The 13,124-nt window shown below is 40.7% G+C and overlaps 1 protein-coding gene across 1 annotated transcript; it reads right to left on the reverse strand.

Moving 5' to 3' along the window:
* Positions 1–1,012: 1,012 nt before the first annotated feature.
* LOC121319089 (solute carrier family 2, facilitated glucose transporter member 10-like) lies at positions 1,013–9,037 on the reverse strand. Its single transcript, XM_041256286.1, has 4 exons — positions 9,022–9,037; positions 4,015–5,346; positions 2,413–2,535; positions 1,013–1,152 (listed from the first exon to the last, which is right to left on the reverse strand). Exons 1-4 carry the CDS (start codon positions 9,035–9,037, stop codon positions 1,013–1,015), a joined length of 1,611 nt encoding a protein of 536 aa, XP_041112220.1.
* Between the last annotated feature and the right edge of the window lie 4,087 nt (positions 9,038–13,124).

Genomic DNA, 13,124 nt, shown 5'->3' on the forward strand with positions numbered 1-13,124 from the left:
GTGCACACTGCTGTATTATATACACAAGCAATGGGGTGTTCTAATACATGTGCACACTGCTGTATTATATACACAAGCAATGGGGTGTTCTAATACATGTGCACACTGCTGTAACTACACAACTTTGTACAATAGTTGGTAACAATTGAGCTGATTTGTTACTTAACATTGATGACTGGCTTTTCAGAGAGGTTCTGCTTTTTGGATGCCTGCTACTAACTATTTCCCATTAACTTCATTATTTGGACAGTTCAACGCCATAATTATATGTCTGTAAACAGCAACGAAAAGCACTTCAATCCTACAAACACTGCACCCCAAAACATTTTAGCCATGCAGTGAATACTAGCTTTTTTATTTATTTATTTATTTATTTATTTTACTGATCTCAGATTTTTTAATATAATGTACATTGGTCTTCCTCAATGTTAATACAGTAGGACCCTTTGATATTGCTAACCTTTATATATTGCAGATGTAAAATGATTGCTGACCATGTTCCCACTGAAAACAAAATCAGATAATAATAATAATAATAATAATAATAATAATAATAATAATAATAATAATAATAATAATAATAATAAAAACTCTAATTGGTTGATTTCTTTATTATTCAAAGTTCAGCTCTTTGTGGCCTCAGTATTTTATAAAGCTGATGTTAAGTTTTTACAGCAGACTCTCATTAATTAAAATGATTTGATATGAATGATTTCTACGGAGTGCTGATCGGAATCTGTACTGTACTAAGTAAACCTTGTTTGCCTTTAATATTCAATGAGAACCCAGCAATAATGTTGTACATGCTACTAATAGAAGTATGATGATTTCTATAGCTACTGTACTGTCCGCACTGTTCGGATTATTCAGACTACCAGGGTGAAGAGAGAGTACTGTCTTTATAAATTTGCAAGCAACACACACAACCCCAGGTCTCTTTATTTCAGTTTCCCCAGCCCAGCACCTTTAAACCAGTAGACAAGCACCTTGTGGTGTTTCATACTAGAAATACTCACCTTTTTCCAGAAAGCTCTTTGTCTATTTCTTCAAGTGACTTTCCTTTGGTTTCAGGAAGCAAGAGGTAAATGAACACAACAGCAGCTACTGCGATCGCTCCATACAACAGGAATGTCCAAGACAGACTCAGTGCATCTGCGGAACCACACACACACACACACACACACACACACACACATTATATTATATACAATATTGTCACAAAGATGGCTGGAGTGGGTGACGTCAGACCAGAGCCAGGAAAAAATAAACAAAAGAGAGGTGGAGTTTGGTGGAGCTGAGCGAATGTTTTCGCTCAGCATTTAATAAATAAACAAACAGACAGAAAATAAATGATTGTAACAATACAAAAACACAGGACATGGCACATTCTCCAAAATAAACAAACTAACAAAACAGACGATACAGACAAACACGGTGAGCAGATATTTATCTGCTATTATTATTATTATTCTTATGATTATTTTTACCTCCGTCTCCTATCCCATTCTCCACTCACCAAACACCCAACCCCGAGTGAGTGAAAACATGCTGCTTTTATGCAGCTGTACCGAAACTCGATTGCTAATCAATCATTCAATTGGCGTCTCGGTACAACTGCACATGAATTAATAAAGTGCAATTCCCTGTGCTCACATATTATTACTTTTTACCTGCACTTGAAGTGCTGTGCAATCCTTGTGCCTAAATACAAATATACATTTTAAACACTCGTGTTACACAGACCCGTTTATATCCTGTGTACCAATGACTATACACTAACATTTAACACACCACTCGCAACATATAACAGATAATATACATAGGGGTGGGCATTTCATCACAAATACACACAGACAAACAGCTCTATATCCAAGGAGAGCCGGGATCGAACAGCATGCTCATCAATCACTAGAAACGCTTAATAAAGAAAAGCAACTGATAAACTGAAAACTCACTATCGAAACACTGCAGCTAATTATTAAAATAATGAGTTTACAGGTTATCAATTACTTTTTTCTTACATACTGTATATATTTTACTCAATAGATTTTCAGTAACAAGTCCAATGACCTTTTTCAGTATTTTAAATATCATGTTTCCCTATTGTCTTAATTTTGGGTCTTCCTGTATTTGCATTTGCTATGTAATGTTACATGATATTGTATATGTATGCATGGGTATGAAAATACCTTGATGAGTTCATAATATATACTTAAATACAAATATTCAAATTGAAAAAGGTTTTGCTTTCCCCAATCATGTCCAGTGACCATAATTTTACATATCGTTAATAATTTTAACAACATATTAGGAAAGACCGTAAAATGACAAAAACTTTTGTTAAAGGTGCTGAAAAGGCTAAATTGGGCTTAGAATCCAAGAAGGTCATTTAAAACCGTACAGTAAACTTACCAATTACATCCAGGAAAGTTACTGTGACAATCAAATTGGCTGCCCAGTTAAAACAGTTGATGAATGCAAATGCTCTCCCTCTTAGTCCAGCAGGGAATATCTCACTCAGTACTAACCAGGTCACTAGATCAGAAAGAGAGAGAAAGCCACAGTTACAAGGGACTGGCGCTGTTGGAAGGTATCTGCAGTGCACTGTTTCATGCTTGTGAAGTCTACCTGTAGCCATCTCTATCAAGGTTACCAAGGTTATTCTTTCCGGTGGAATTCTACTTCAGAAGTCTTGGCTTTTGTACTTTTCTTTCACATGGTATGTCAGAAAGGTCTTCATAATGTGCTTCATTTACATTCTGTAAGCATTGTTTTCAGTGGAATGACTGATCTTATATAGTGCTCTATAATGCCCTGTTGCAGCAGCACAATGTATAATTTTAAAAGAAAGTTAGCTCCTACTAAATGACCCCCAATTCCTTGTGCATGCCCCTTCCAAAACAGTGCCCACCCACCGATACCCCCTAAACAGGGTAAAATCGATCTGAGAGCAACAGGACTGGTTTCTGTGTCTGACTTACCTTGAGGTTCCAGGATAGAAATTCAGGCTTGAATTAGTTTGCAGTGTTCAAATGTAACGCAGTGCACAGAAGACTGACTCAGAAGGGATACCTGCAGGCTTTATTGATCATAAAGCAAGTGTTTGGTCTGATTAAACAACAACCCAGCTAACCAGATAATATAATCTTTTAGAACTTCAAAAGCAAACACTTGCAGAATGTTTGCTTGATTCACTCCCAATATAAGTAAAAAGTTCCAGACCTGGTTAGATCCAATCAAGAAGAGGTACTGCAGCGTGTAAATTTGTCGTTATCTTTTGATTCATAAGCATATTTTGCATGCTTGCTTGCCAGTTGTTGAAATAGGATTTCATCAATTTTGTGCAAGTCCTAAAGTTTCTATCTTGCAAGGGATTTTAGTTGAAACGTTTTGCAAGCTTCTAGAATCTTACTGGACATCTATCAGGCTTACCAGCTTGCTTAAGGAGTAAAACACACCTAGATTTTGTTTGATAATATTCTCTGAAGATATACATTGAACACCCTGAAAGCTTATTAATCTGTTTTATCAGTATTATAAACCTTTCATTGTTATATAAAGCTGAAAGAAAACGGCAAAGCATATTTCAAATGGTATCATAAATACTTCCCTCTTTACAGATCTACAGCCTGTTTACCTGGTTGCTAGACAGCCAAGCCCTGCACGCACTTAGCAACAACCATAAGAAACCAATACGTTTGATTGAGGTTTATCATGTTTATTCCCCCCACAGTACGGTAAATATTGGCATTGTAAAGCATGTTTGCCATTAGATAACTGCATTGCTATTTGCAAGCTGATTGGCTGGTGAACTTGTCTAGGTGTACAGTATAACTGTGAATAGAATAGCTAGATAGGGAATGTAATGTGTGAATAGTATAACTAGCTAGGGAATGTAAACTGTGGATAGTGTAGCTAGCTAGGGAATGTAAACTGTGAATAGTATAGCTAGCTAGGGAATGTAAACTGTGAATAGTAGCTAGCAAATGTAAACTACCTAAATGAAATACTTACTTGGTCCATAGCCAATAGAATAAGCACTTACAAATGCCATCATGCTTAACAAGGTGATCCAGTTTAATACCCCATGATCTCCAGCAATGCCATGCTTCAGAGTTACAGGCTTCACCTGAGCTTCCAGCAGGGCAGACGGAGGCACAACTTGAGGCTCTGAGCCATCTGCAGACCCCAAACTCAAAGCACTGATATTCTCACCGCTGCTCATCCATTTAAAGCTGTTAATGCTCAGATTCACAGTGGGATAAAAATAACTATTTAAACTTGTGGGGTCACGGAGAGAAGTCTTTGAAGAAAGATTGCTTTTAAAATGATCAGCAGTATTGCAGGTCTTCTTGACATGAAGTAAAGCATGTTGGCTTAAAAGACCAATAGCAGTCACCGACACCGACATCACAATGCATCCTCCTATCAGGAGGGCTCTCCGGCCAACTTTGTCTGCACAGCTCATGGCAACCAACGTGGCCACAACCTTGACAATTCCGAGCCCAACGGAGGCCAAAACTGCTGAAGCGGTGCTTTGAAAACCCACTGAATGAAAGATAGTTGAAGCATAGAAGAGCACATTGGGTTGGCCAGTAAACTGCTGAAAAAGTACAAGACCCAACCCAATTAGTGTCCTGGTCCTCATGTTATCTTTAGTCTGAAAGAGATCCAAGAAGCTGTATTGTTGCCCAGTATCCACAAGTGTTACAAGGTCCTCCGACTCTTCTACTCCCGTTAATTTCATGAGTACGCTGTGGGCGGACTCCTCCGCTTTAACACTTTTGGGAGTCACAGAACTGGGGGGAAGGAAGACAATACAGATTAACTGAATTAAAGAAGGCGCGATGGCCAATCCAAACATGTATTTCCACCCGCCTTTGGTGGCAGCAAAAAAGTAATTCAGGAAATAAGCCGTGAGAATGCCAACCGTGATCCCAGCTTCATACAGAGACACCAACATCCCTCTGCGCTGGGAGTTTACCATCTCCGAGACGAAAAGACAGCAGGACATGGAGGAAATGGACATGGCGAAGCCAACAGTGATCCGCCCAACCACCAAGGAAACAAGAGAGCCGGAAAATACAAGCGTTAAACTGCCTCCCAGCACCAGCAGGTTACTGAACAGTATGGAATTCCTCCGGCCATAACTGTCAATAAGGACTCCACCAATCAGAGAGGCTGAAAGAGCTCCAAAGAGAAGAGCACTCACAACAACTTCCTGTTGGAAGCAGTCGAGGTGGAATTCCTTTTGCAGTTGAAGCAGAGCCCCCGAGATGATACCCAATTCATACCCAAATACCAATCCACCCAGCACAGAAACCGTTGAGGACAGAAACAGGATGGTACCACCTTAAAGAAGCAAAACAAAAATAAAAACACAATTACTGACGCCCTGCTGCTTCAGACATGAATCAGTCATTAGGCTGTCTGAACATATTACTGCATCATTTGATATATCAATAAAAAGAAATTAACACAAAGGCAAATTAACAGTCAACAAAAAGTGTGTGAGCAAATTAGAGAAAAAGTTTATCATAATTGCTGAAAACCATTCAGATCAGCATTATTCTTCTTTGGCTCTTTTACAGTGTAATCAACATGTAACTGCAGGGCAATACTATTGAAAACATTGAGTGTGTCAATACATTATAAAAAAGGGCTCAAATTATTATGTTCAGGAATACACTGCAACTGTGTTTATTTATTAGATATGTTTTTAGGTTTGTGGTCCTCAAACTTAATTGTTTAATAAGTACAGTATCCCTAGTTGTCTATAGGATATAAACCTTGTTATATCTGCACACCATTGTCATTGACTAAAAAGGACCCTCGTCTGGGTATTTTAGATAGTATATTTTACATAGAAATGCACTAAAGAGAATATAATGCAGATTGTCATAACCTTGGTTATCAAACTTCAATTATCTCCACTACTGTTCAGATTAATTGATAGACTGTATTTTCTGTATCAGTGTTGTTTTCCAGAGCATATACTGCACAACACTCACTAAAAAACTACAGACATTGTGATTGTTTTGTGCAGATCAGACTACAGCTTTAGATCTGCTTACAATTATTTGCAATGTATCAGATGGAGAACAATTTTACTTGTTTGCAACTCAGTTGTTTAATATGTATAGTACCATGTGCACTTTGCTAATTGTCCTTCAGCAAGAGGTAGCCTACTGTGGTAAAAAAAAAAAAAAAATCTCATTTTTTTCTGCACTAGTCTAGTCTGCCTGTACTGTGCTCATGTTGCAAGATATACCCTGTCTTGTAATCAAATTACATTAAAATTAGAATAACAGCAGAGCAAGGACGATGAATTAGAGACAGCCAACTCTATAATAATGACATCTTACTGTAACAAATAAACATATCAAAAGCTTGCCCTAATAAAACAGTATGTTGCATAACCAACAAACACACACGATTGCTTTATAGCCAATGAAAATGACCCGTCTGTATTATTCGTTTGGTGTGTTTTTTGTTGTTGTATTTCAGTATTCAGCAAGCTCAAGCCACTTACCCATGTTGCTCTGTGAGTTTGAGAATTAGGTCACTTTTAAAGCATTTTGAGTGAAGTCTTGAATGGAAACAGAGATCAGTCTTGGTCGGCCTATAATAACATAATTGCAAAACACAACAGAATTAATCTACAATTAATAATTTACTGATACTATACTCCACACTGTCTGGACTTCTCGAATAGGAAAAGAAGATAACATTTTCTTTTTTTTTTTAAATCAGTCTACAGAAAAACAACGGACAAAGGGTCTGAGAAAAAAAAAAAAAAATATTAATGAGATATTTGCAGCTATGGCAACCATCACTTGTTAATGCTAAATAATTTAATGAGACCCTGCTATTTACCACTAGAGATACAAAACCAGCTTACAATCAAAGCTTAAAATTATACAACCGTGTGCTACAGAAAAAATGTTGTGTTCCTTCCAGGTTGTACATTCTGGTTACCATAGCATCAGAGTATTCAGTTCCAGCATCTGCTGAAAACAGCACTGTAGTGTACTAAATATAGATGTGGATGGCTTCTCTTTCAAAAGCTTTTTAAAACTACTTATTTTTACAGCCGCTGGAAAATAAGTGGTGTATTTAGTGGACCACTCTGTCAAATATACATATAGATATTTGGGTAAATGTGTCTCTTTTCAGTCGTACAATATACAGTCGCAGATAAAAGTCACGGCACCCTATGCCTAGTCTACCAAAATTCAAGGTAACAGTTTAAGGACAACCATTTAGTAAGCTTTAACCACTTTCTCATAAAAATGCAAAATACTACAATTTCAAGTAATTTATCAAATTATCTTAAAATATTTAAAAAAAATGCAGAATTTCATTGATTACAAATGCTTGATTTAACTTGTTTTCTTTAATTGTCTTATATTAAGTGTAGGGTGACGATACCTTTGCCTGCGACTGTAATGCTACAAACTCATGTATTTTCAGAAGGGGTTGTAGCATTCTGTGGCCTGTGGACCGGACCACTCAGCGCTGTGACATCACCGTGGTCCGGACCACTCGGACCACTCAGTCATAGTGGTCCGGACCACTCCAGCCGTCACTGTTGTGTTCCGATTCCACAGTTTCTTTTTCTTTAGTTGCAATTATGTTATTTTACAAATACGTATTGTAGTGATCTCGGTTCCCGATCAGATTTTTATTACTATAAGTATTTGGAAAATAATATATGTGTGGATTGCTATTCAAAGTGCAGTGCCAGTGGTCCGGACCACTCAACGCAATGAAGAGCAATGTAGTACCCTTGTAACAAGGCGAGGAGCCCTGTACAGTATTGCTTGTTTATTTTTAGAAAGGGGTCTCCCCCTCCACCCCTATGTTATTTTGTATTTGTCTATTATGATTTATTTGTTGTATTTGACTGCGTGTTATTGTTTATTTGTGATTTATTGTATTTATATATGACGGCGAAGCGCTGCGTTGTTTTGTTATTGTTTTTGTTTGCGTGTGTTCTGGAAGAGGCAAGGGAGCAGCTTGTCCTCTGCCAGGAATAATTAAAAAAAAAAACCATTGTGCAGAAGGTGGCCATCTCCTGATTTAATTAAGCGATTCATTTGTTGCTAAATCAGGAAATAGTCACCTGCATTTAAATGTGCAGCTCTCTGCACTCCAGATGAGTGCCCCACCCCTGTGCTTATTATTCCCTTTCAATTGAATGACACCCATTACCATGGAAAAGAGCCCTCTCTGACCGTCAATCACTGAGCATATATATAGAAAAGCTGGCCTATCAGGGCCTTGCTGTGAGAGGGCAGTCCCTCTCACCTCCTGCTGAAGAGGGACGTCCTCACAGTAACATATCGCCATTTTCTCTCTCACTTCACTGAGACAGGTCACAATCACTTTTTTGAGTGTTACTGAGAGTGCTCTTGCCAGATTCTCCCGTCAGTTTACTGACTAGAGCTGGTTTTGACCCCTCTTGTGAGATTGGCGAGCTGCCATTACACTTTTTCACTGCACAAGGCCTCGTGTAGTTTGATATACCGTGTTGGGAGCTGTTGTGGTGCTGTAAGGAGACCATCTTAGATGAGCTATGCAATGCTGCTCCATGGACAGGTAGTCAGACATTTGCGCGTTTCTACCGCCTTGATGTGGCAAACCGAGCAAGACCCTCTCTGGGCTCTAGGGTGTTGCAGGCGACATGCCCTTAGGCGTCATGTGGGCTCTGTGGCTATCGCCATGAGGCTGTACTGTCAGTAATCTGGAGCCACGACAGCTTTGGTACAGCTTCCCATTCGTAATGGTTGTCATTCCATTGAAAAGGATTCCCATATTTCCATATTACCATAACCCTGGTTCCCTGAAAGAGAATGACAACCATTACCCTTCGAGGTCGTGTCCCCAGCTGACCTCTGATTTTGAAAGAAAATGGCAATATGTTACAGTGAGGATGTCCCTCTTCAACAGGAGGTGGGAAGGACTTCCCCCTCACAGCAGGGCAGCTTTTTTATATATGCTCAGTGGTTGACGGTCAGAGAGGGCTCTTTCCCATTCAGTAATGGTTGTCATTCTCTTTCAGGGAACCAGAGTTATGGTAATAACCTAACGTTATAAACCTTAACACTCGCATGTATTACTATAAAATAAGTATTTGTAAAACAACATAATTGCAAATAAAGAAAATGAAAAGGAAACTGAAATCGGAACATAACAGCGACAGCTGCAGTGGTCCGGAGGACCACTGTCACTGAGTGATCCGAATGGTCCAGACCACGGGCCACAGAATGCTACAACCCTACAATCTTCAGTGAAAACGAACAGTTCATAAACCCAAACTGTACGGGATATACATTTCCCAAACGCGGTACGGAAATAGACTTCAAACTAAACAAACAAACAAACCCCCACTCTTTTCCTATAATAAATAATACAGGCATACAGGCAATAAAACAGCTCAGCTGCGGTAGGGTTCTCTTCTAAATGCTATAGGTATCATATCTACAGATTAGGAATAACAACATAATATCAATAGGTTTTGTAAAACAGCTACGATTGCGGGATATGCAATTGCATTTGATAAGAATGTACTGCAGTTTTTTTTTTTTTTTTTTATCCCAAGACACCACCTGTGTGTTTTTTGTGCAAAACCGTAAAAAAATAACTGCTAACTACCTTACGTGGTATTCTTTCATCTTGGACGTTATAAGCTGAACAGACCCCACCGCCAGTTTATTATTTTAAGATGCCTGGAAATTGCTCCAGCGTGGCATTATCCCCTCAAAAACTTCTTGCTTCTCGACCAAGTTTTGTGTAATACTAAATATCCACCACAAGAGGGAGGATTTAAACGCTAGGTGAGTATTAGATGTACTGTACAATATAAACATTTCTGAAATATAGTATTAACATTATATTTCACAAATGAATAAAAAAAACTGATATATATATATATATATATAATATTTTGCACGACTGATTTGAAATATCATTTTTGGCTGATCATGAATAGGGCTAGGAGTTTGTCACGGAAAATTTGGACATAAATTAAGGAGCAGTAAAGGTTAAGACGTTCAAAATCATGAAGAAAATGACAGAGAGAGAAGAAAGTCACGTGGGGTAAAAATAAATAAATAAATAAATAACTGTCTTTTAATAAAAGCATATTGCGGGGTTGGTGCAACTGTGACAACTAACTAACAGTAGCATTTATAAGTGCTGAACTAAGCAGAGGATAAAGACGCAAACAGGGGAAGTGTAAGCAGGCGAGAAGCGTAACACACTGGGGGCGAGAAATATACACATGATGATAACACAAACTGGATGTGAAGCAGCCGTCTCCATCGCCAGAGGGAGAGGTCCCACCGCTGTCTCCAGAGCCGCACCAGTCCCCTGCAAGAGAGGCAGAGCAGCACCAGTCCCCTGTAACAAGGGTAGACTACACGCCGCTCTCACCTCCATCGCCAGGAGACTACACGCCACCTCCTCCGCCAGGAGACTACATGCCTCTGCCACCTCCACCGGCAGTCCCTGTCCACCAGCAGAGGGTGAATGCCTGCTGGGTCCCAGTCCACAAAGTGTAGTCATTGGTACACGGGATATAAACGGGTCTGTGTTTCACGTGTGTTTAGAAATGTAAACTGTATTCAGGCACGAGTAATAATATGTGAGCATGGGGAAATGCACTTTATTAATTCACGTGTAGTTGTACCGAGACTCCAATTGAATGATTGATTAGCAATCGAGTCTTGGTACAGCTGCATAAAAACAGCATGTTTTCACCCACTCGGGGTTGGGTGTTTGTTCAGTGGAGAATGAGAGAGAGAGTAGGAGCGTTATAATTTCAATTGCTATTGCGTGCTGGTGGGACCAGCACGATACTTGTATTTATCTGCTCACCGTGTTTGTTAGTGTGTCTGTCCGTGCATCGTGTTTTGTTAAGAATAGTCTGTTTTTGTTTGTCTATTTATTTTGGCGTAAAGTGCCGTGTCCTGTTTTTGTTTGTTTGTTTAAACCTTTTATTTTGCAATAAACCGGCACAAGCAAGCGCCATCATCATTTCAATTCATCTGTCCTGTCTGTGTATTTCATTCCTTTTCCTGGTTCTGACGCCGCCCACTTCGGCCGTCTTTATGACAGGGTCCTTGGGCATACCTCCTACCAGTGGAGCCTTAACCAAGGCTGTGATGGTGGAGTCCACGGGGGTGTGGTGTGTGGTGGTGTGGGGGGGGGGGGGGGGGGTTGGGGGGTTGGGGGTGGGGGGCCGGTCAGGTCTTGGAAGGCTTCTCCGCCCCCTCCGGTGAGGCCAGTGAGAGAACCGTGTTTCAACTGCGCCGGCGCTGTGGCTGGGTGGTTCCAAGAGGAGCGCACCTCCTGCATGAAAAGGATAGCTGGAAAGGGTTGAGCTCAGGGAGCCACGTCATGTGGTCAAAATGATGGAATGGTGAGGCTCTGTCTGCGCGGTCCAGGGAACATGCAAAACATGCGCGATAGTAATCGAGGCAACCTCGGAACTGGGGGCCATTTCAGTAGGGAATTCAGGCACTGCCTCGACATTTGGAGAGAAAGCAGACTCCCCCCCACGAGGCGGCAATGGCGAGTGCGTCCTCATCTGAATAAAGCGCCCTGTCAATCCGCTCGCCCTGCTTTCCCACAGAGGGGTCAGGGGGCGGTACAGTGACTATGACTAGCACAGGAGATGAGGGGGTGCGTGCACAATTACACCGAGTACCGTGCAGTGCCATGCACCGCGCGCACCGAGTACCGCGTGCAGCACCGGTGCGTTAGTCTGTATCGGTACAACGAGTCAATGAGCACCGTGCGCATGTGGTACTGAAGTAGCACAGGCAGAGTCTTAAACACTGTGGCATTAAAAAACACCGGGGCAGCTATGCACGGTGCCTACACTGACCGTATGGTCACACACCTGAGCAGCGCATAGCGTACAACAGAGGGATAGGGCCAAAGCCAAAACAGTTATTAAAATACAAAAACAGTTCAAATATTACAGGACAGATAGTAGAGAATTCACTGTCTGTTGATTGTGAGACCTATACAACTCAACAACGAGGGAAGCCTCTTTGAGAATTATACGACTGGCCCAGCTGAAGTAGCCACACTGCGGCTAGACTTCTGTACAAGCATGGGGACACGCAGCTACAATCAAAACAAGGCCCAATCTGCAGCCTGCAGGCAGCTGGTGGGCTAACTCCACAGCGGGGACAAGGCAAGCCCAGCCCCGTGGAGTAACAGCGCTCTCTGAAGTAAGAAAGGGCAAAAAACACACACAGTTCTTAACAATAATACTTACCGTACTAAGACGGACAGACAGAGAGAAGCAGCCTGACACGTGGAGCGAACTGGTGCTGATAGTTAGGGTTAGGGTTAGGGTTAGGGTTAGGGTAATTTATGCCTATTGATTCCGGAAAAAGGTGGCGAAGGCTGGCTTTCAGCACGAAGTGCAGGGGAACTAGCAGTAGCTACACAGAGGACTTACCATACCAATCATGAGAAGCAAAAAGAGAGTGAGTCTCCCCTGCGTACCCTTGGTTGGTGGGACCAAGGGGGTCACCGAGGGGAGACGGCCTATCAGCAGCTTTGATAGAAAGAGCTCAGTGACACCAACCAATAGGCAGGAGTATAACCCATAACAATGTTTTGGTGGCCATCTTCAAATTGAAAGGGAAACAACTGATAATTTTCTCGCAAGTGTCTTTGTTTACAATTCTTTTTTCCTAGTAAGGTGGCGATATTCTACGGAACCCTAAAGGGAAATGGTAAAATCAAAATCCACGCGCATAGTGCGTACTTGTAAGAGATCGTGGTAACCTTATTTAGTTTTCTCTTATTTTGTAATTTCTCTCTCAGTCTTTGCAATACTTTCATTTTGGTAGATGAGATACATTTTACGTTGCAGTTGTACCCACTTTCTGAGAGCAAAAGCAGGATCGGGCTCGATCATCAATGTGTCAATCCCAATAATAAGGGGAAAATTCATGATCAAGATGATTTGAAACACGACTCAGATTACTCCTTTAGCATTTGCTTTTGTAACCGGATTAAATGTTCCAGACAGTAAGTTGATACAATAAATACTGTATTAGCGTGTCTAAAACCACACCAGTTTTGCATTGTTGTTAAGC

Source organism: Polyodon spathula, chromosome 8 (genome assembly GCF_017654505.1).
Source record: "Polyodon spathula isolate WHYD16114869_AA chromosome 8, ASM1765450v1, whole genome shotgun sequence".
Lineage (NCBI taxonomy): Eukaryota > Metazoa > Chordata > Actinopteri > Acipenseriformes > Polyodontidae > Polyodon > Polyodon spathula.

Excerpts from the sequence above, each read along its gene's own strand:
- LOC121319089 (XM_041256286.1), bottom strand. Across the intron at positions 2,536-4,014 it reads TTCTATTGGCTATGGACCAA|TGACCTGGTTAGTACTGAGT; the intron begins GTAAGTATTTCA and ends TTTCTGATCTAG. Across the intron at positions 1,153-2,412 it reads AACTTTCCTGGATGTAATTG|ATGCACTGAGTCTGTCTTGG; the intron begins GTAAGTTTACTG and ends GTGGTTCCGCAG.